General features: G+C 38.0%; 1 protein-coding gene across 2 annotated transcripts; it reads left to right on the top strand.

The window, feature by feature from the left end:
• Nucleotides 1-7,029: 7,029 nt before the first annotated feature.
• PSMC1 (proteasome 26S subunit, ATPase 1) lies at nucleotides 7,030-21,631 on the top strand. Of its 2 annotated transcripts, XM_081313815.1 has the most exons (11): nucleotides 7,030-7,122; nucleotides 9,219-9,272; nucleotides 10,255-10,351; nucleotides 10,915-11,039; nucleotides 11,635-11,820; nucleotides 13,208-13,336; nucleotides 13,898-13,994; nucleotides 15,722-15,911; nucleotides 18,391-18,542; nucleotides 19,997-20,151; nucleotides 21,274-21,631. In XM_081313815.1, exons 1-11 carry the CDS (start codon nucleotides 7,120-7,122, stop codon nucleotides 21,406-21,408), a joined length of 1,323 nt encoding a protein of 440 aa, XP_081169941.1. In that variant the 5' UTR covers nucleotides 7,030-7,119; the 3' UTR covers nucleotides 21,409-21,631. The 2 variants fall into 2 exon arrangements, with proteins under 2 accessions (XP_081169941.1, XP_081169942.1); XM_081313816.1 differs by lacking the exons at nucleotides 7,030-7,122; nucleotides 9,219-9,272 and having other exon boundaries at nucleotides 10,937-11,039.
• The last annotated feature ends 401 nt before the right edge of the window (nucleotides 21,632-22,032 follow it).

Below are 22,032 nucleotides of genomic sequence, written 5' to 3'. Positions count from 1 at the left end.
ACAGCACTCAGGCCTTGTGATTCCTAAGCTGGAAGAGGGGTCCAACAGATCCCAGGAACAACGTCGGAGCTTTCTGTCCAGAAGAGTCTCATTTTCAATAACCCAGGTAAATCTGGAATTTATATTAGAAGTCTTTACCTTCCTTGCTGTAGCTCACTGAAATGCATATTGTATTGTGGGGTGGTGCTGGAATTTGCTTTATTAATATGTAATGTTGAACAATGTCTAGACAGTATGTGAGAAAATAGGACTGTGTGAAAAGAAGGGGTGGGAAGCAAATGAGGTCATTTTGCCCATCTTTGCCAATATATTCTTGCACCTATAAGCATGTTGATGGGGAAATGTGTGTGCTTTTCCTCTATAAGCTTTACAAGTCTAAGGAATAGAGTACCTCCTCCTCTGCTAGGAAAGGGTAACAATGAAAATGTGAACTAAAAACACTGATTTTGTGTTTCCTTTCCCTGTTTCCTGATCCTGCAAGAAATTATGACATCCGTTCTGGCTCAAATGTAAATAAAAAGGGATTTACAAGACAGGTGACAATTCAGCCTAGGCTTCATTCCAAGCCATTCTAGGACTGATACTCTTGCACGCATAAAATGGAAAGTATGGTGAATTATCTCACATAGTGATAATGAAGATTAATTGTAGAAATTAACATAAGTCAAATTCTAAGGAAAAGTAGTTGTCGTAGGGCAACAACTGTGGTTTGCAATAAAGCTTCAACTGCTCTGAGCTGTCCTGCTACGCCATCTCTACTTCGTGGCCGCAATTAAGGCCAAAACATCATGGCCACCAAATAATACGTTGCCTAAAAAGGTACCAGTAGCTCCCTCCAACTCAGTCTTATTAATCATTTTATATTTTGTTTAAAGATGGAAGTACAGGGTGAAGAACTATTTACAACAATGGTCCCCGACCTTTCTGGCTCTGCAGGCCAACAGCGGCAGGGGGGCAGGGGATGATTTCGCACACGGGCCTGCCACTTGTACAAATGGAGCTTCATGCGCTCACCCGCTACTTTCATGGCCCAGTTCCCAACAGGCTGCAGACCAGTATGGTCTGCAGTCCAGGTGTTGAGGATCCCTGATCTACAGTACTTGGATTACCGCTGTTCAGTGGTAGGTACTCACAGAATTGAACCATCAGGCAAAAGTCTTCAGGACTGCAAATCCCTATCTATGCATTCCAATTTCATTTTCCTCATAATTAGTTTGCATTGGTGCTGTATTCTAACTTGTTGCTTTCACCAAAATCTCTTCAGGTAAATTAAGAATCTGGATATGATTAGAATTTCTGCTATATATCCAAATTGTAAATATTAAAAAAAATCTTTTAATAATTTGAATATGTTGATAGTGGGCTTTCCTGATAAACATGGGAGCAGAAGAAACGATGTGAGAATGGATATAATGAGAAGAAATAATGACAATGAAGAGAAATGGGGGAGGTAAAGTATGGCGGAGAATGCAAGCTTAGGAAATTCAGAAGTGAACCAATTGGCTTAGATTAGCTGAACATTTACTGGGACTCCAGGATGGACCAGAGAAAAAGAAGTTTATTAGCAAGGAACTGCGTTTAAGGAGCCCATGTAGCAATCACTTCTATTTTCCAAAGCAAAACCTCTTCATTTTCTTTTTTTCCACAGAATAGATATAAGAACATAAGGGTTTCTAGGTTTATGACTTAAGATTTTATGAAGTGATTGATTGGATTTTTGACAGATACTCCCTCCCCCCCCCCCCGTTTTTAGGTGAAAATTGAGCATATTTTTAAAGAACAAGGCAACTTATTTTGCTGTTTTAAAATATATTATTTAAATGTTAAAAAGAATATTCCAAAAAATAAGGTGATACATTAAATGTCAGAGAGCAGATCTTTGCTCACACATGAAGGCAAACCTGATTATCCATTTGGTCAACCTTATTGTGATTGTTCTATGTGTCAGCTTGCTATGCAGCTATGATATTCTTCATATCAACATTACTAAGCTACCTGATAATGTTTAATAATAATATAAATAATTGTAATAAATTTTGAAAGTGCTACCCTCATTGCATTTCTCAAAAAAATAAAAAAATAAAGCATTTTCAGACATACTTATGTTCTTGGCAGAAGAGGGGAAAAATTAGAACAATTGGAGAAGTTCCTATTTGGTTGTAGACTGTGACCTACTGAGGGATTATTTAATAAAGACTAATTAAAGACTATATCCATATAAACAATTGGAAAAAAACAGTGTTTCATTAGAAAATTATAGACTGAACTGACAGATGGCATAATATGAAACAGACTTACAGAACTGATCTTCATGGTTAGGGAAAACAAAACAGTGGGGGGGAAATATTTAAGCAAGCCAAATACAGTTAATGAAAAATAAATAACAAATATAATATTACTGTGGAAAGCTAGAATGAAACATTGTTTCTTATGTCATAACAGGTAAGATTGGGTTACAACCACAGGTTACTTATGAATTTTAACTGATTGAAGAGTTTTTAATTTGTGCTTTATGAAATGTTTATACTCAACCCTGTATACGTCTTCATTTTTAAATAAAATTGCTTAAGGAATTGCTTATCCACTTTCCCTGCCAGCATTTTTCCTGTCATTCCTTTTTAACTATCCAAACTACAGGCAACCAACCAGAATTTAACACTCATCCTATCAGTGCTGAGTCAAAACTCCTGAAGAACACCACAATTTTGTGATGCAATCAACCAGATGTATGTATATCACCTATTTGAAAGGACTTGAAGCATTTTAAAATCATATCAGAAAGGAGGCAAATGTAAAGATATAAATGTCAAATCAACACAAAATATAAATAAGAAAATGATCTCCCTTCATTCCTACATATGTTATTTGAGTCAAGGGAGACCATCCAGTTGTCAATTTTTCAACGGAACTGGCCCCTTTGTAATCATTGAATTGTTGCCCTAATAGTTCAAAGCTCCATGTTTGGTTTAGTATATTTGTCGTCAGTTCAGTCTGGTCTTCTTCTTCTTCTGGTTTCATCTGGCTTGGGTAAGAAGTCATGTCCAGGGTTGTAGTTGTTGTTTGGTTGTCTAAATTCTCAGTATGCTGTACTTGTAGATCTTTAGCACCCTCCATCTTAGTGTTGCTTTCTTCAGCTTCTGTTGTGTTTTGAATTGTAGATTTTATAGTTGAAATCAAGGTTTGGCTATCAAAGTTCTCAGTAGATTGTACTTGTTGTTCTTTAAAGTCCTCTGTCTTGATATTAATTTCTTCCTCTTCTGTTGCTTTTTGGATTGTAAGTTCATCAGTTGAAATCAGGGCTTCATTTTGTAAATTTAGGCTGGCACCTTTGTCTTTCAGTCTGGAATTCATTAGCTCAGTAGCCTCAAGGATTTTTTCAAGTATAAGCTTATAGTTAAGTTGTGGGTAGTATTCCTCCATTTCTAAGGTATTTACAGATACTTCTTTAGTGGAGGCTATTTTTGATAGGAGTTAGTGAATGTCCACCACCACTATTCCGAGAAGTTGTTTTCACCATCAACTGTTTCAAATTCTTACCTTTTTTTAGATAGTGCCAAGGACAAATCTAGGCTGTAACCAGATCTCACAGTCAAAGAAAACTTGCCTTGCTATACCAGGCTTCGCCACAGGATGTCCTCGATAGCATGTAAAATCTTTTTCCAAACTCAAATTAGGCTTTTATCCAGTTTAATTTTTTTTCCTTTTTTTCCCCACTTAACAAGTAGATAGGGTAATAGGTCCCTGTAGAAATTAGAACTTTTGGGGACCCCAAATATCCAAAAGGTGCAAGTCCAATTATTTAGTTATTTAGTTTAGTTATACTTTTCTTTTCTTTTTGAAGCTTTAATTCCCCAGGTAGGCAAAAGCCGCCATTCCAAAGTGGGGGAAGAAATTTTCAAAACGCTCCCACAGGAAAGTAGTTGGGGATATAAGAAAGGTAAGGTCTCACCCAATTCTTCTGCATTGCTTTCATTGTGCTTGGTAGTAATTTTGGCTTTTGACTGGAAATGGCTTAGTTGGTCCAAAGGAGCTGCTCCAGATCAAACGGAGGGGCTGCCGCCCTTCCGCAATCAGTTGGAGGGCCTCCTCACAGTCATCGCCCCTCCAGGGCAACATTTGACCCTTTTCAGGGTCTCCCAACAGAGGAAAACCAGGTGGCGGAGAGAGTGCTCTCACCGCATGTTCGCCAGCACCGCCAGGGCAAACTGGAAGCCCAAGAAGCAAGACCTCTTTAAGAAAAGGTGGAAGAGTCAGGATCAGAAAAAGGAAAGGAGGTGAGGTAGTCATGCAGGAATACAAGCTAAATTGAGGGCTAATCCACATAGAGCTCCATTTCCATCTGTCCTGTTTGCCATCGTTCGCTCCCTAGAAATTAAAATGGACAATCTGAAACTTGAGCTGGCCATGAACAAGGAGTGTATATCGGAGGTGGTGACCCTTTGAGAGCTGTATGCAACGAAATTTCATTTTGATGTATGCTGATTGGTGTACATTCAAAGTGACAATAAAGTTGTTGTTGTTGTTCTTTAATATTTATTTATTTATTCTGAAAATAGAACAAGGGCCTGTGTCACATGGAGCCAAAAGTTAACATAATATGGCATGAGCACACCAGGCTATAAAGCAATCTCTTTCTATACAGTCTGTATCTGGAATCATATGACTTTTCTGGTCTAGTTGGACTTAGATAAGCATATATCCCCTTGAGCAGTGATGAGCAATGCCACCTGTAGGTCTGCATGAGCTTTTCACCAAACATGAAATGGCTCTCCTCAAAACGTCAGATCTCTAGTCACTTTAAACCTCTGATAATAGTCACACATGAGATGAGCAGATATACATTTTTTTTTAAAAAAAAGATAAAAATAAACTTTGGAAAATATTTCCTACTTTCTTTTATTCTGATTAGTAATGTAAACTAATGGATTCTTTTTCATGCATATTAATGAAATAAGATATAATTTTGGAACTATCTATATTGGAAAAACAAAATTGTTTGATTTGTGCAAATCTATTTTCAATTTTGGTTTCTAAGCAGTGAGCAATGTCCAATGTAGTTATAGAGAGACCTCTGCTGGTTTATTTTTTTTTTAGCAATCAGTATAGTTGAAGTATGGTCAATTTTATAGGTGTGTTGTTAAAATTCAAATTCCAACAATCATGTTCAGGAGAGAAAATAGGGAGGGCATAATAAGACAATTGTGGGCAATAGTGAGGAAGAGACAGGACCTTTAATAAATGTGCCAATATTATTTATTGTATTTAAATCTAACATTCTTGTAAGTGGTCAAGGTAACATACATGATAGTCTCTCTGATATTATTACCATAATAACTCTATGAGATAGATAGGGATGGAAAAGAATAACTGGTCCAAACTCATCCAATGACCTTTGAACTGAAGCTCACTAATCAAAGTCTACTATTCTAACAATTATATTATATTAAGAAGAGAAATAGAGGATGGTAAGAAACCTAAAAATCCAGTGTGCATATTTGGAGGTTCTTTATTAATTTCTTTGGGGAACAAAAGTGAATTATCACAGATTTGGCTTGAAAATTGACTACAGGTCGTTCTCAACTTACAACTACAATGGAGCCCATAATTTCTGTTGTTAAGTGAGACATTCGTTAAGTGAGTTTTGCCCCTTTTTACAACCTTTCTTGCCACAGTTGTTAAGTGACTCACTGCAGTTGTAAAATTATTAACATGGTTGTTAAGTGAATCTGGCTTCCCTATTGAATTTTGCTTCTCAGGTGACAAAAGGTGATCACATGACCTCAGGACACTGCAAGTCATAAATGAATTAGTTGCCAAGCGTCTGAATTTTGATCATGTGACCATTGGGACGTTGCAAGTGTCATAAGTGTGAAAAATGGTCATAAGTCATTTTTCCCATGCTATTGTAACTTTGGTCACTAATTGAACTGTTGTAAGTCAAGGTCTACCTGTACGTAAGAATATAGCTAGTACCCTGCTGGATCAGACCTCTGACCCATCTAGTCCACCAATTTGTTCACACAGTGGCCAACAACTTCACAGCTGCCCAAGGGTCTCCCAGCATATGGCTTTCAGAGGCAGTCACACTGACCTCAAGGCTAAAAGTCATTGGGGTCCAACACTTTTTTGAAACCAACCAAACTGTTAGCCAGCACTCCATTTAGAAGAATAGAACGGAATTGGAATTGGAATAGAATAGAAGAATAGAATAGAATAGAATAGAATAGAATAGAATAGAATAGAATAGAATAGAATAGAATAGAATAGAATAGAATAGAATAGAATAGAATAGGAATAGAATAGGAATAGAATTCACTTTTAATGTACACTGATCAGCATACATTAAAATAAGATACAGCTCTCAAAGGAGTAACCACGGCAGTGAATTGTAAAATAAAAATACAATTGCACATTGTGTAAATCCTTTAGTCTTGCCCCGATTCTTCATTGGGTGATCTCTGGTTCTAGTACTTTAGGTAAGAGAAAACATCTTCTCCTACTTCCATTTATGCCATTGGTTGCCCTGATTCTTAACCTTCCTTTTGTGTAGCAGGCAGCTACAAAAAGCGTCAACGGACATATTTGCCTCTCAAGAAATTGTCCTTAAAATATTATTTCAGTTAGGTTTGTGCGCGGTTAAAAGCAAGACAAGTGAATCACAGCGTAAGCCAGGGGTCTTCAAACTTGGCCCTTTTATGACTTGTGGACTTCAACTCCCAGAATTCCTCAGCCAGCTATGCTGGCTGAGGAATTCTGGGAGTTGAAGTCCACAAGTCATAAAAGGGCCAAGTTTGAAGACCCCTGGCGTAAGCTGTCGGGGACCGCCGACGTTGCATCCGAAATACACGAAAGCTTATTTTACACTTCATCTCTTCGTCTCGTAGATGTCGACGGAGGAGTCACTCTGCCGCCAGAAGCAACGCGATGATAGGCTGTCCGATTTTCCCCTTTGTCACCTCCGCCCTCCGGGAGACGACGATGGCCTAACTCCGCCCTCTTTTTCCCCCCTCTCTCCCGAGCGGAGAAATGACCCTCCTCGCGCCCTGTATCGCGCTTACTTCCGCTCCCGCCCCTCTAGGAAGCCGTTCGATTTCCGGGGTTGGACTGTGAGGAAGCAGGATGGTGAGCAAAAAGGGGGCTCGAGGGGGGGAGGGGAGGCCGCGGGTGAACTTCTTAAGGCCCGTTTGGAGCCTTTCCCAGCGTCCGCTGGGGGAGACCGATTCCATTAAGCCAGAGTAGGCTTTTCTCCCGCCGTGGGTCCTTTCGGCGCTGTTCTGCCATGTCATGATTGCATCGTTTCCATGGCTGAGAAATGGGGCGTTGGGGCGGATAGCCTAGGACAGGGGTCGGCAACCTCGGCTCTTTTATGACTCGTGGACTTCAACTCCCAGAATTCCTGAGCCAGCTACGCTGGCTCAGGAATTCTGGGAGTTGAAGTCCACGAGTCATAAAAGAGCCGAGGTTGCCGACCCCTGGCCTAGGATATGAAGTGGTGGTGACGGGAAGAGCGCTTGATTTTCTTACCGAGGACGGGAAGAAAATCAGGCGCTCTTTCTGTCACGTTTTTAACTAGCATCTTCCTTTCATTGCTGGGGGGTTGTCTAATGTGTTGTTGTTAGCTGCGAAGTCGTGTCCGACCCATCGCGACCCCATGGACAACGTTCCTCCAGGCCTTCCTGTCCTCTACCATCTTCTGGAGTCCATCTAAGCTCACGCCTAGTGCTTCAGTGACTCCATCCAGCCACCTCATTCTCTGTCGTCCCCTTCTTCTCTTGCCCTCTATCTTTCCCAGCATTAGGCTCTTCTCCAGTGAGTCCTTCCTTCTCATTAGGTGGCCAAAGTATTTGAGTTTCAACTTCAGGATCTGGCCTTCTAAAGAGCAGTCAGGGTTGATCTCCTCTAGGACTGACCGGTTTGATCGCCTTGCAGTCCAAGGGACTCGCAGGAGTCTTCTCCAGCACCAGAGTTCAAAGGCCTCAATTCTTTTGCGCTCAGCCTTTCTTATGGTCCAGCTTTCACTGCCATACATTGCAACTGGGAAGACCATAGCCTTGACTATACGCACTTTTGTTGGCAGGGTGATGTCTCTGCTTTTTAGTGTGCTGTCTAGATTTGCCATGGCTTTCCTCCTGAGGAGCAAGCGTCTTTTAATTTCTTGGCTACAGTCCCCATCTGCAGTGATCTTGGAGCCCAGGAAAATAAAATCTGTCACTACCTCCACTTCTTCCCCATCTATTTGCCAGGAATTGAGAGGGCCGGATGCCATGATCTTGGTTTTCTTAATGTTAAGTTTCAACCCATATGTCTAATGTACAGGTGTCATATATAGCTCTCTGTGTAAATATACTTTTTTCACATATACACATATAGAAATGCACAATATGTATTATATTTACAGGCATACTTATGTGAGTTGGGCATGTTTATAGTTTCTTTTTCCAGAATTGCATGAGATTGCTAACAACATCAAAACGGAAAATTCTTGCTCATTGCTCCTTGGGCCAGCTTCAAGCTATATATAGGGCGGGATATAAGTCCCATTAATAAATAAATAAATAAATAAATAAAGCATCTAAATGACTCCTAAGGCTACTCCATTAATTATATTCAATGTTATTTAGTGACCTTAATAGCACAGATATTCTTGTCTGAGATTTTTGAACCAAAATAAATATAGTACTTGTAGAAATACTTGTTTTAAGTAAATTCCCATGCTGCCTTGTGATTTCTCCAAACATTAACTGGTAAATTGGTTGCTGCAGATAATTTAGTATGCTTAAAGTAGAACCCCTTCTCCCTGTTTTAGTTACCATTTGCTTAACATTTTGTATAGATCTCGAAATATGATTGTTTTTCTGAATTTTTCCTGAAGTGGTAGTCACCAAAAAGACTCAAAAAGTAGTGTTTTATTTATGCTTAGAAATTTATTTCATCAAAATGAATTGGACCCAGGGGGAAATCAGTGTTGCCTGTATGGGTTTCTTCTTGCATATCAAAAACATTTCCTTACCTTTGTTGTGGAGCACTTCTCTGTTCTGGAGAGTTTTCTGGAACATTTTTTTAGAGTGTTAGAAGAATGAAAGGGGAATTACTTCTGTCTACATTCTTTTGACAGTTGTTTCAGAAGAAAAAAATAATTTGAGTTTGTACATAGTTTATGGTTAATTAGCCTTTTTCATTTTCTGAGTTTCATTGATCTTTTGTCTCTCTGAATGTAGGGTCAGAGTCAGAGTGGTGGACACGGACCTGGAGGAGGCAAGAAAGATGACAAAGTAAGGAAAAATAACTTTGTTAATTGAATATTTGTAGAAAACAACTTCCATGCTAATTAAGTTATATTAAGATAATTAAAATATATATTTTCCCTCAGTTGCCCTTATTAAATAAAAACTCAGAAAATCAAATATTGTATTTTTATATATTATGAACCTATGCTGAATTTTCATTGTAGTGATCTAGTTTTCAGAATCATGTAGTTGCTTTTACTGTAGTGTATATGGATAAGTAGCCAACTTAAATATGCCATGATTTATGTGCCTTTCTTTCATTTTTATTCATTATAGTTTTTTATTTAATCTGGACTCTATGATTTAGTGGAAACAATGATTCTGCTCAAATTTGCAACTGTCTTGTTTCTAATAACCATAGCTAAGATAATTCATAGTTCAGTGTTCAAATCTTTCTCGTAGGCACACTGGTAATAATTATAGTTTATTAAGCCTGTATGCTGCCAGACTCCCTGTAACTCTAGCCAAATCGCAACTACAAAATCATTACATAAAAATGGAAAGTGGGACAGCCCACATGAAATGAAACAAATGGTCTGACTCTCCCTTTCCAAAAGACTGGGTAAAGAGATAGGTCTTCACACCTCTTCTAAACAACAACAGATTGGAGGCTATCCTAATTCCAGAGGTCAGGCGCTGCTACAAAGGATATGTGTTTCTGTCGTCCCAATAGGTGACATTTCAATCTGGAACACGCCAAGGTGGAATTGGCTGAGCAGACATTATGGGAGATGGGCAGTCCCTCAAGTAACCAGGCTCTACGCCATGGAGAATTATGAAATTAAATGCCAATTTATTTAGAAAGCAATATAATAACTTTATAGGTTGGATTAGATGATTTATGAAATATTGGGTAATTTAGAACTTTTGAAATATTTGACAAAACCTTCTGAAAGTTGTGTTGAAATCTTAGATGCATAATATTTTCTGTACATTGCTTTTTTAACCTGATTTTTAAAATAAAAAGGACAAAAAGAAGAAATATGAACCCCCAGTTCCAACCCGAGTAGGGAAAAAGAAGAAGAAAACAAAGGGACCAGATGCTGCCAGCAAACTTCCACTAGGTAAGCATGGTTTGTGTCATCTACTTGAGCAGCTATAGCTAAGATATAGGATAGTTTTTTCAGCATGCAAAAAGCTCCCACTTCATACTTGAGCAATTTAGTTTTCAAAGCTCTGAGCTTGAAACATTGAAGGGCTAAAAAGTAACTGGAACTGAATTAGGTAACTCAGTAGTTTGTTTTGAAATAGAACAAAAACGTAGATGTTTTCATCTTTAGGGTACGACATCATAGGATCCAGAACATTAAATCATAGAGTTGGAAGAAGCCACATTTTAAATGGGTTTCAGGAATTGATTATTTTACAAACATAAAAACATAATTTCTCTTTCCTTGGAATAAGATGCAGCCCTCTCAAGAATTTCTTCAAATTCTATCCTTGGAATTTATTTAGGCTCACATATTGCTACATCAGTGCCCAAAATAATAGGAACAAGAAGCATCCCAGACAAAAGACAGGAATTTAAACATTATTTTAGTTCACTGTCCCTTTCTTCAAATCCCCTAAACAAGTTGAATATATTATTCCAGACCCTACATTTAGAAAGTCTTTTATTTAATTGTAGTCACTCCTCATACTCAATGCAGACTCAAATTATTGAAGCTGGAAAGAATTAAGGATTATCTTCTGATGGAGGAGGAGTTCATTAGAAACCAGGAGCAGATGAAACCTTTGGAAGAAAAGCAAGAGGTATGTACTCACACCCCATTAAATAATGCAGAGTTTATTTCACTTAGTATTTCCTTATAGCTAAATGTCTGTTAAATTATGTACTAATATATGTCCATTTAAATGCTATTCAAATTTTCTTTCCTCATGGAAAAATCTTTTAGACTAACTCTCTTAAATAGTTTGGTGTCATCAAGTAATTTGACTAAATAATCTTGCTGACCTAATTCAGATCATTTAAATCTCATCCCAACCTCATATATAATCCTTGTGGGAATCTCAATATTCATTTTTCCATTTTGAGAAAGGCGGAAATTAACCAGGCCTAGTTTGACAGTAGAGGTAGATAATACCAATTGAATATTTTAACTTATTTCTGAGAAAGTAATTAAAGTAGTATTTGTGTAAAGTCTTAGTATTAAGATATTACATGCTGAATACTTAGACATTAATGGTGAGATACTTAATACTGAAAATACCAGTTCTTCTGTTTTGGGATTGTTGAGGAAGCCATAAAATTGTCATTTCTTGATTGTGTAATAGATATAGAAATTGTTGGGATGCGTGGCAATTTGTAATACATAATCATAATCTCTTTTTGTGTGCTTGTTTGCAGGAAGAGAGGTCAAAGGTGGATGATCTGAGAGGGACTCCTATGTCTGTAGGGACCTTGGAAGAGATAATTGATGATAATCATGCTATTGTGTCCACCTCGGTGGGATCAGAACACTATGTCAGTATTCTTTCTTTTGTAGACAAGGATTTGCTAGAGCCAGGATGTTCAGTTCTACTTAATCATAAGGTAATTCTTGCTTTTTTTGTCTGTGATTGAAAGCACTGAAAGTAGATAAATGTTATGAATATCTTAATATTCATTATCTAAAGGTAAAGGTTCCCCCGCACATGCGTGCTAGTCGTTTCCAACTCTAGGGGCCGGTGCTCATCTCCGTTTCAAAGCCGAAGATCCAGCGTTTGTCCAAGGACGTCTCTGTGGTCATGTGGCCGACATGACTAGACGCCAAAGGCTCATGGAACGCTGTTACCTTCCCACCGTAGTGGTCACTATTTTTCTACTTGCATTTTTATGTGCTTTCGAACTGCTAGGTTGGCAGAAGCTGGGACGAGTAACAGGCGCTCACTCTGTTACGCGGCACTCGGGATTCGACCCGCCAAACTGCCGACCATCTGATCGACAAGCTCAGCGTCCCAACCCACTGAGCCACCATTCATTATCTAGATTAAACTAAAAGTCATTAAGATATAGATTTCTATCTTGATCAAGACAATGTTGTCTCAGAACAGATTGTACACGACCAGTAACAACAGGAAATTCCCTCCTACAGAGATAAAAGATAAAAAGAACCCACTTAGGCGTATAAATTATAACATTCTTACAGTATTCAGATTAAAAAGAAAAAAATAATGGAAATTTGCTTAGTGGAACCAGTCCTCCAACCAATATGGTGGGCCTATTGGTTTCTTGCCTTCCCTCCAAGCTGTATGCTAGGTTTACAGGCAAGGGATTTTTTGTTTCTTTTGATTATGATTTTCTTTAGAAAGCTACAGACACTGGAAAATTTAAACAGCCGCAGTAGGAGAGATGATAATGCCCCCCACCGAAAATGAAAATAAGCAAGTTAAATTGTAATTCTGAATTATTGTTTATTAGAACCAACCAAGGTTGTAGCATTCTTGGACAAAAAATATAAATACAATGGATTGACAGGATCATAATTTATTTACTACTCTGTCTCCAGACTAAGACACATCTTGAGTCACACCAAAGTGACAGTTGAGATCAAGTCTGTCTGCTGATCTGTAAAATTATTTGTATTTGTGCAACATAAGTCATTACATAGAGAATGTAAGATGTGACCTGGCTTGTCCACAGTACTTGCTCATCCCTCCCCAAAAGGGTTGAGGTGTGTCCCCATGTCTTTCAGATTTGCCAGGAAGCCTTCTCTTTTCTCTGTGGTTTGAAAAAGAAATTGTCATCAATTTAACTACACTTAACCAAAAGCTACAGAGTGCCAGTATCTGAGAAATAGATTTTAGGAACTGAATTTGACCATATGAAATGTCCTATCAGTCTGCAATAATGCTGTTTCTACTTTATGCTAGTCCTATAATAGGGCAATGGCTTAAATGCTTTCCTACTATTGACTGCTTCTGCCCATTGCTTTTAACAGGTCCATGCTGTGATTGGTGTCTTGATGGATGACACGGATCCTTTAGTTACAGTGATGAAAGTGGAAAAAGCCCCACAAGAGACATATGCAGATATTGGAGGCCTGGATAACCAAATTCAAGAAATCAAGGTATTAATATTTCTTGCATTTTCCAATAGTGGAAAAATGCCAGAACATTTTATTACTAGATGATGCCTTAGAATTGCAATACTTCTATTTCTTCTTCCAGGTGACTTTTATTTAAATGGCTTTGGTATTTTGCTTACTTCAATAACTGCTTACTTGAAATAATAGTTTGATAATTGCCATTGTCACCATCTCTTCTCCATGGAGATGCTTTTCTGCCCAAGGAATGCATAGATATATTTTCCATTTATATAAGTCTTTGTAGGTCCCATGCTGAGATACGTTCTTTGACCCAGTACCTCAGAACCTTCCTCAAGGCTTCCCAGGTTTAAGAGCCTAAATTCTTAAACTAGTTCTAATCTCTAGGTATGTCAATCAAAAGGGTATGGAGAAATATTTTTAAAGAAATTTCTAAGATGGAGTAACTTGCCGTGTGTAGCATAAAGATATGTGACTAGATGAGTTAGTCCTTCCTTCCCTCCTTTGGTTTTCTAACCAAGAGGAGGCTTAGGTAGATAAAAGGCTTAATCAACCTTGAAAGTTTATGTAATTTCTTCCTTCTAGGAATCTGTGGAACTACCTTTGACTCATCCTGAGTATTATGAAGAAATGGGAATAAAGCCACCCAAAGGTGTCATTCTGTATGGGCCTCCTGGCACAGGTAATTTTTTTCTTGTATTTTTATATCCGCATAGGGCATTAAAACATTTATTACAGAATAATATATGGAAGTGTTTATATCAATAAAGGCAATCATTCTGCCGTAGCATATGCCTCATCGTATTGACTGAAAGCTATAATCAATGTATTATTGCTTTCTTGAAATTGGTGTTTATGAATTGATGGTCTTCAAACATCCTTCAGAAGAGCTAACGCGTAACTTATTTACATCTAGCTTGTTTACCCCCATCAGAAAGAGATCAAGATAGTTGCCAAGAAATCAGGTAGTGTTTTCAGGATATGTGGTGCAGAAACTAACTGATACCGGTATTTCTCAAGCAGTGATATGAGACACTAGTGACAGAAATGAAGAAAGTTTCCATGAGAGAAAGAGTATAGCAGCCAGGATCCAGTAGAGCATCCTGAGGTAAAGGAAAGAGAGCATTGTAGCAGAATATTTTCCTAAACTTGAATTTAGGAGCCAAATCCAGATCTATTCCATTATTTAGATGGAATTTTTAGATTAGACTTAGGACAAGAGTCCTTCCTCAGTAAGTAATGCTATTTCACTTCCTGTAAACTTTCACTATTTTACAGTTAAAAGGAAAAAAAATGATCCACATACTTACAGCAATTTTAATGACCTTGAAATTATCATAACAATACCATAATAGAATAGCTGTGAGAAAGCTTTTTATTTCTACCTTGATTTTTTTTTGATAAAACAATTGGTTAACTAAAAACATGGAAGTTTAGAATCACTGATCAATTTGGAATCTTAATTGAATTGATACTTGTTTAATAAATCTGTATGATGGTTTATTTTCATTTCGGCTTTCTGTCCAATTTATACAAAGTGATGACAGATAAACTTATTAGATCCATTCCACACAGTTCTCAGAGCCCAATCAGGCTAATTCTTCAACGCTGTAAAAAAAGGGGAATCAATCAGACTTGTGAATCCATCCTGCCTTCCTTTCTTATATTGTGGGCCAGTTTTATCTACGAAAGCATGGTGTGTCCATAGGGAACCAGAGGGCAGATACCTTATCAAGCCAAAGCACATTTTGTTATCTGTTTGGAAAATGATAGTGTGAGCATTGTGTGTGTGTGCGCGCGTGCGCACATGTGCATACACACATGGAGAAAGTAGAAATCTATGAACCAAACCTCTTCCCCTCATATTAGGTATGAAAAATTATGAGAAATGTTTTTTTAAATTAGGACACTATGGATGATTCTGCACCCTGAGTGAAACTATGCTTCTCATATTAATTTTCATAGACATAGTGTGTGAGATCTGTCAGTCCTTTGATGCTGAAACTGCTGTCTTTTAAGGAAGTATGGTTGATTTGATTAGTTCATTCTGTTACTTTCTTTGCATAGATTCACCTGTAAGAATGAAATAATTTCCTATTCCAAATATGAAAGCGACAAAAAGTATTTTCTCAGCATCTTTTTAAATTGACAGGAAATCAGTTTATCTGTTCCTGCTTCTCCTTCTGTACTTGTGAATTCAAATAGAAAAATCTGTTTACATGTTTCAAGCGTGTAAATTCTTCCAAGGTATAACTCCATTGTTTATTGACTTAAATGCCAGACTTGATCTATAGTAGATAGCTTGAGGACTTTTGTCAATATTCTGATTTGGGTGATTGCCTTCATGCATGTATGTGTAACACAAGTTGGAGCATGTGCTAAATTTCTGGCATTTTGCAATTAAAACAGGTAAAACGTTATTAGCCAAAGCAGTGGCAAATCAGACTTCTGCCACCTTCCTGAGAGTGGTTGGTTCTGAACTTATCCAGAAATACCTGGGAGATGGGCCAAAACTTGTTCGAGAACTTTTTCGAGTAGCTGAGGAGCATGCCCCGTCAATTGTCTTCATTGATGAAATTGATGCCATAGGTACCAAAAGGTAGGATGTCATATTCTCATGCTGAGCATCACGTGCATATCATTTAACACACTTTCCTTTAAAAAAAATTGGTTTTCAGAAGTAAGAGTTTGAATAACTAAAAGTGATGTCCCATCTTCAATTGTAAGAAAATTCTCAACCCTTATATTTGTAGGAGCACATTAGTGCTAGCGTGCTTCAGGCTAAAATGTCTTAGCTAAACCATTTGTTTAATTTATAAGATAGTTAACTGTTATCTCTAAAACCTGACATTTCTAAAAACAAACGGAGCAGGGCTAATATGGAATGGGTAGCTGGAAAGCAATTGTTCTTTTTCATGAATTCAGACTCAATAATTGTTTGTGAAATTATACAATTATTACTGAGTTTCTTTTCCCCTTTTTTTGGAATTCAAGACTAGGAACACTGCTTTACTTTTATCCTCACCACAACCTTGTAAATTAGGTTTGGGGTGGGGAGAGGATTTAAACTTGAGTCTTTTGCATCCCCATCCAACATGCTGATCACTCGCTACACTGAGGGAGTGGAGGATTATTTTGTGTTTGCCAAGAATAAAGTACTAGAGGTAAAAGATAAACCTGAAAAGGAGATGGGTGGGAAATACCTTTTTGGATATACTTCCAAAAAGGGAATAGTAGGAATGGAGGCAAGAGAAAGAGAAATCCCATTGTGGTTATTTTTGCCAATCAATGGAGTTATAGAGAGCATCACTCCATCCTCCCCCCCTTCAATGTAGAAAGGCTGTGGCTGGATTTCAAAACATTTCTGGAGAATTAGCTGGGCGTACAATACGAGCCATTCACTTCAATAACGTTTACTACAGATTAAATCTGCATAAGTTTTCATCTGCCGTTTTTCTTCTCTTCCTTTCTTCCCCTAGCCTAGGGGTAGGCAAGCTTGGCTCTTTTATTTATTTATTTATTATTATTTGGATTTATTATTTGGATTTATATACTGCCCCTCTCCCAAAGGACTCGGGGCAGTGTACAGGGCAATTAAAACACTATATACAACACATAATATACAAAAATTAAAATAAATTAAACCAAGCAGCCCTAAACAATAAAACACATACTAAAATTTAAAATCTAAAACCCCAGTCCCTTAGTCCAGGCCGGCAAGTTCAAATAGCCAAGTCTTCAGGTTGCAGCGAAAAGAGCGAAGGTTGGGAGCCATCCGGAGCTCAACAGGGAGCTGATTCCAGAGGGCAGGCACACCCACAGAGAATGCTCTCCCCCAGGGGGCTGCCAGTCGACATTCCCTGACCGACGGCACCCTGAGGAGGCCCTCTCTGTGGGAGCGCACAGGACGATGGGAAGTTAACGCCGGCAAAAGGTACTCCCATAAATAATCCGGGCCCATGCCATTTAGGGCTTTATAGGTCATCACCAGCACCTTGAATCTCACCTGGAAGACAACTGGAAGACAATGCAGCTCGCGGAGCAGAGGTGTTACATGGGAGTATCGGGAGACCCCCATCACAACTCGCGCGGCCGCATTCTGCACCAGCTGTAGCCTTCGAGTGGTATTCAAGGGCAGCCCCATGTAGAGAGCATTGCAGTAGTCTATCCGAGAGGTCACGAGCATGGCTGGCTCAGGAATTCTGGGAGTTGAAGTCCATGAGTCATAAAAGAGCCAAGGTTGCCTACCCCTGCCCAAGCCCACGCTTATTCTGTTTCCTCCCTCTCTCTTTTTCTGCTTCTTCTACAAGGAGGCAGAGTATGTGTGGAAGGGAGAATTATTTATGTGTATATTTGCAGATGGAGGAACAGATTTAGGAACAAGCAGTTTATTTTACAATTAGTTAATTTTAATTAGTTATTGAGTCATTTAATATTGGCATGATTTTTTTTCAGCTTTGTCCTTTTTTGGGAGTTTACTCTGTGGCAAATATGGTCATGAATAAAAACACATCATGTGTGCTGGTTTGTTGAAGAAAGATAATCTTTAGTATTGACTGAGTGAACATGGTGAGGAAAGGAGGTGATGAATTCTGTATGTGCTTATAATAATTCCTTATCTAATATTTAATTTTTGAAGGTTCATCTTTAAATGGGAATCACTTGGAGCAGAAACATAGTTGCAAATACAAACTGGGATTATGGATTACTGTGGCGATATTTTAACTGGGAATTTAAGAAATGCTGCTCATAGCATACTTTTAACTGTAGAACCTGTTATACTCTAATCAGAGTTTTTAATCGAACTTCAGAAGTGATGTCTTATCCTGGGCGAACAATGTTCTGTGTATTCCTTGCTTCTATCAAAATGTGTAATTCATTGCCCTATGGCAGGGGTAGGCAACCTCGGCTCTTTTATGACTCATGGACTTGGGAGTTGAAGTCCATGAGTCATAAAAGAGCCGAGGTTGCCTACACCTGCCCTATGGCTTCTCAGTTGATTACTGTAGGTTAAGGAAAATATTGTGTTCTATGGGTATTCTAATCTTAACTTAGATATTTTTTTTCCTATTCCAAAGGTACGATTCTAACTCAGGAGGAGAAAGGGAAATCCAGAGAACAATGTTGGAGTTGCTGAACCAATTAGATGGGTTTGATTCACGTGGAGATGTAAAAGTGATCATGGCTACTAACAGAATCGAAACATTGGATCCAGCCTTAATCAGACCAGGTAAAAAGTATGATGGTCACATTTAACTACTTAAAATCGAACTACTTCTAATGGTTAGCTTCATGTAGAATGGTGTGATCTGCTCCTTATATGTCACTGTGTTTCCTAGAGCGTTCTGTGTTTTTCATTAGAATGGGTTGATCCAAGCTGATCTAGGCATGGTTTGGGGGAAAAATGGGGAATCAGATCACATCCAAAGCTTGAATTGTTTTGCTCTTTCAAAAGGTTTACTTTTCACTCAAATTGGCCTGCTCAGGGAGAAAACCAGTATTCTAGAGAATGAATTACTGCATTTTCTACAAATATTATAGCTTTCTTTCTGAAGCTTTTATGTATGCATGTGTGCATATGTGTATGTATGTATTTGATTTTTATGATTAACGATCACAAATATATAATTCTCAGTGACTAACAATATTAAAAGTAATAAAATCCTATGCAAAAACATAAAACACATACCAGCCAAGGGAACATTGCAAAAACATCAGTCAAAACAACCAGGCAACAAGCTCAAGCACAGAACCAATTCTTCGAGGCCTTGTGGAAGGCCAGCAGGGTTGGGGCCAATCAGATCTCCAGAAAGAAGATGGATGGATGGCATGGTAGAAAAAGTTCTCCTCTTGGGCCCTTGGGGGGAAAAGAGAGGAAATATTTAACGTGGTATTTTGAGATTTGTGTTAAAGATATTTATAAGTTATTGAATTATCGGTTAACCCAGCCGCCATGCAGCTTTGGAAATTTTTAAATGTAAAATCAGAAAATCAATAAAATGTTCTAAAGAAAAAGAAAAAGTTCTCTTGGGCCCTGGCAGCACACACGCTTGCAGGACCAGATGGATTGAATAGAAACAGACATATATTAAATTTTAGAATATTGTGTAAGCCCATATACACATACAAAGATCTCCCTTAAGACCTTTCTTAAGGACTCTACATTCTTTTGGGGATGGTGGGAACCTGTGGAATTTTGGGGAAGTGTCATGGCTACCTTTTCACACAAAGAGTTTGCAAGGGTGGGAGATAGATCTTATTACTCAATTTTTTTTTCAATCTTCGATTTGCCACACCCGCAGCCAAACTGAAAAAGCACAGTGTGACAACTGATACTAATTAAATCTATGCGATTGGGGTTAAGTAAAGTTTCTGGAGTGCCTATTCATGTAACTTGATATTGAGCAGTACATGAAATAATTTGAAATATAAGTATTTGTGTGGCTTATGAAATTTGAGGGAAGAAATGTTTTGGTTCATCAATTAGTTTAAAATTATTTTATTTGTGAAGTAGGGAGGAAATAAAAATGAAATTCTGTGCATCTAATATAACTGTCCAAAGATGCACTAGTATTTTCTGAGATAGTATCAAGGCCAAATAATGTTGTTTTCCAAGGAAAGCTTTCTATTTTTGATTTCACAAGCAAAAATCTGAAATAGCTAATTGTTTTTTAAAAATTCTAGGACGTATTGACAGGAAGATAGAATTTCCTTTGCCAGATGAAAAAACAAAGAAACGCATCTTTCAGATTCATACCAGCAGAATGACTTTGGCAGATGATGTTACTCTAGATGAGTTGATAATGGCTAAAGATGATCTGTCTGGGGCAGATATAAAGGTAAAATCCTTGATAACAAATGATTTTTCCCCCAGAGTAAATTTATTGAGCTTTTGTGTCATGCAGTATTTTGCATCCCTTTCCATTGAAGACTTTCCTACAAATGCCTCTTGTTTAACCAGTCATTAAAGAAATTGTGGCTTCGCAGTTTTGCTTCCAGAAAGCCCCAGTCACTTTCTTTTCTCTTTTTCACCCATTAAAAAAAGGACTTGTTTTTCTACTTCTTGATACAGGTAGTCCTCAACTTAGAATGGTTTATTTACTGACTATTCAAAGTTACAAAGGCACTGAAAAAAATGATCCCTTTTCAAACTTAGGACCATTGCACCATCTCCTTGGTCATGTGATCAAATTTCAGATGGGTGGTAACTGGTTCATATTTATGACAGTTGCAGTGTCCCTGGGTCAGGTAATCACCTTTTGTGGCCTTCTGACAAGCAAAGTCAACGGGAAAGCCAGATTGACTTAACAGCCATGTTAGTAACTTAACAATAGCAGAAATTCAGTTAACAGCTGTGGCAAGAAAAATCGTAAAATGGGACAAAACTCACTTAGCAATTGTCTCGCATAGCAGTAGAAATGTTGGGCTCAATTCTGGTCATAAGTTGAAGACTACCTGTAATAAATATTTCATTGTTATGGCAATCTTTTTCAAGTGAAGGGGATGTTCTCTCTCTCCCCCCGCCCCTAAATATTTGGAAAGGCATTAATGGTCATTGTTGGGATGGGAAAAGTCATCAATGGAAGAAAAAAAAATGAACATTTGGCCACCTCATGAGAATTGCATGTTTGATGTAAAAAGCTTGTAGGAATGTTGGTGGCTAAGGAAGTCAGCCTATACATCTATTAAAGGTTATTGACCTCTGTTGTGACCAGCATGTTGCATTCTTTCAGAGGAATTACAATTAGGGAGGAAAAAATAATCTAATATTAGTAATGATTGCCGTGCATTGCACTCAAATCACCTTTGTTTCTAATTAATGAATATTTAATACTATTCTTCCTGCCCTATGGTTTCTAGTATACATAAGGGCCACCAGCTTGTTTGAACATCATTGGTTCTTAGCACTTCATAGAGGTCACACTCCTGATTTTCTAATCAAATGCTTCCATTTCTAATAGGCCATTTGCACAGAAGCTGGTTTGATGGCTCTTCGTGAACGAAGGATGAAAGTAACAAATGAAGACTTCAAAAAATCAAAAGAAAATGTTCTTTATAAGAAACAGGAAGGCACTCCAGAAGGCCTCTACCTTTAACTTCCCCACCTTTGTTTTGGTCATAGGTTGGGGTTAATTGCTTGAACCTTTTTTTTTTCTTCTTCAAAATGTGGAAAAAGCTTTAGAGAGCAAGGTGTTACTGAATACAAAAAGAAGCTTTTGCTGCTGAAAGTATGATAATTCACTTACTGTGAATGTCTGTGTATTGTGGCATACATTCATTGTGAAATACTTTGTCATTAAAAATGGATTTCCAAGTGAATTGGGATGATTGGATTAGAATTTAAGCAAAGTTGGGTTTTGTATGTGTGTCTGTTGCCTCTTAGTCTACAAACTGACATTTTTAGCAGACTGCAAATGTTCTGTAATTGGTTATGACACTTAGTCTAAAGCGCAGCTGAATGTACGTTGCTTGAATTTACATATATATCCAGAAAGGTACTGAAAAATATAGTGACGGAAATACTGCAGAAGGACCTGATTTGTGGAAAATCCATGCAGTTCTCAGGGGAAAAAAAGTTTTGAAGCAGAACTGCTGTCTGCAGTGAAAATGGTTTTGATGTCTGAGAAGACTCTTCTTCCATTTCATTTAGTTCTCAGTCCCCTAGGGCTATGGTTTGCCAAATCACACATTTATAAGCAATGAGGTTTCATTGCCAAAGT

The sequence above is a fragment of the Vipera berus genome, assembly GCF_964194415.1.
Source record: "Vipera berus genome assembly, chromosome: 1".
In the NCBI taxonomy this organism is placed as follows: domain Eukaryota; kingdom Metazoa; phylum Chordata; class Lepidosauria; order Squamata; family Viperidae; genus Vipera; species Vipera berus.
The sequence above is the reverse complement of the archived record's forward strand: the minus strand, read 5'-3'. Positions and strand labels throughout refer to the sequence as shown.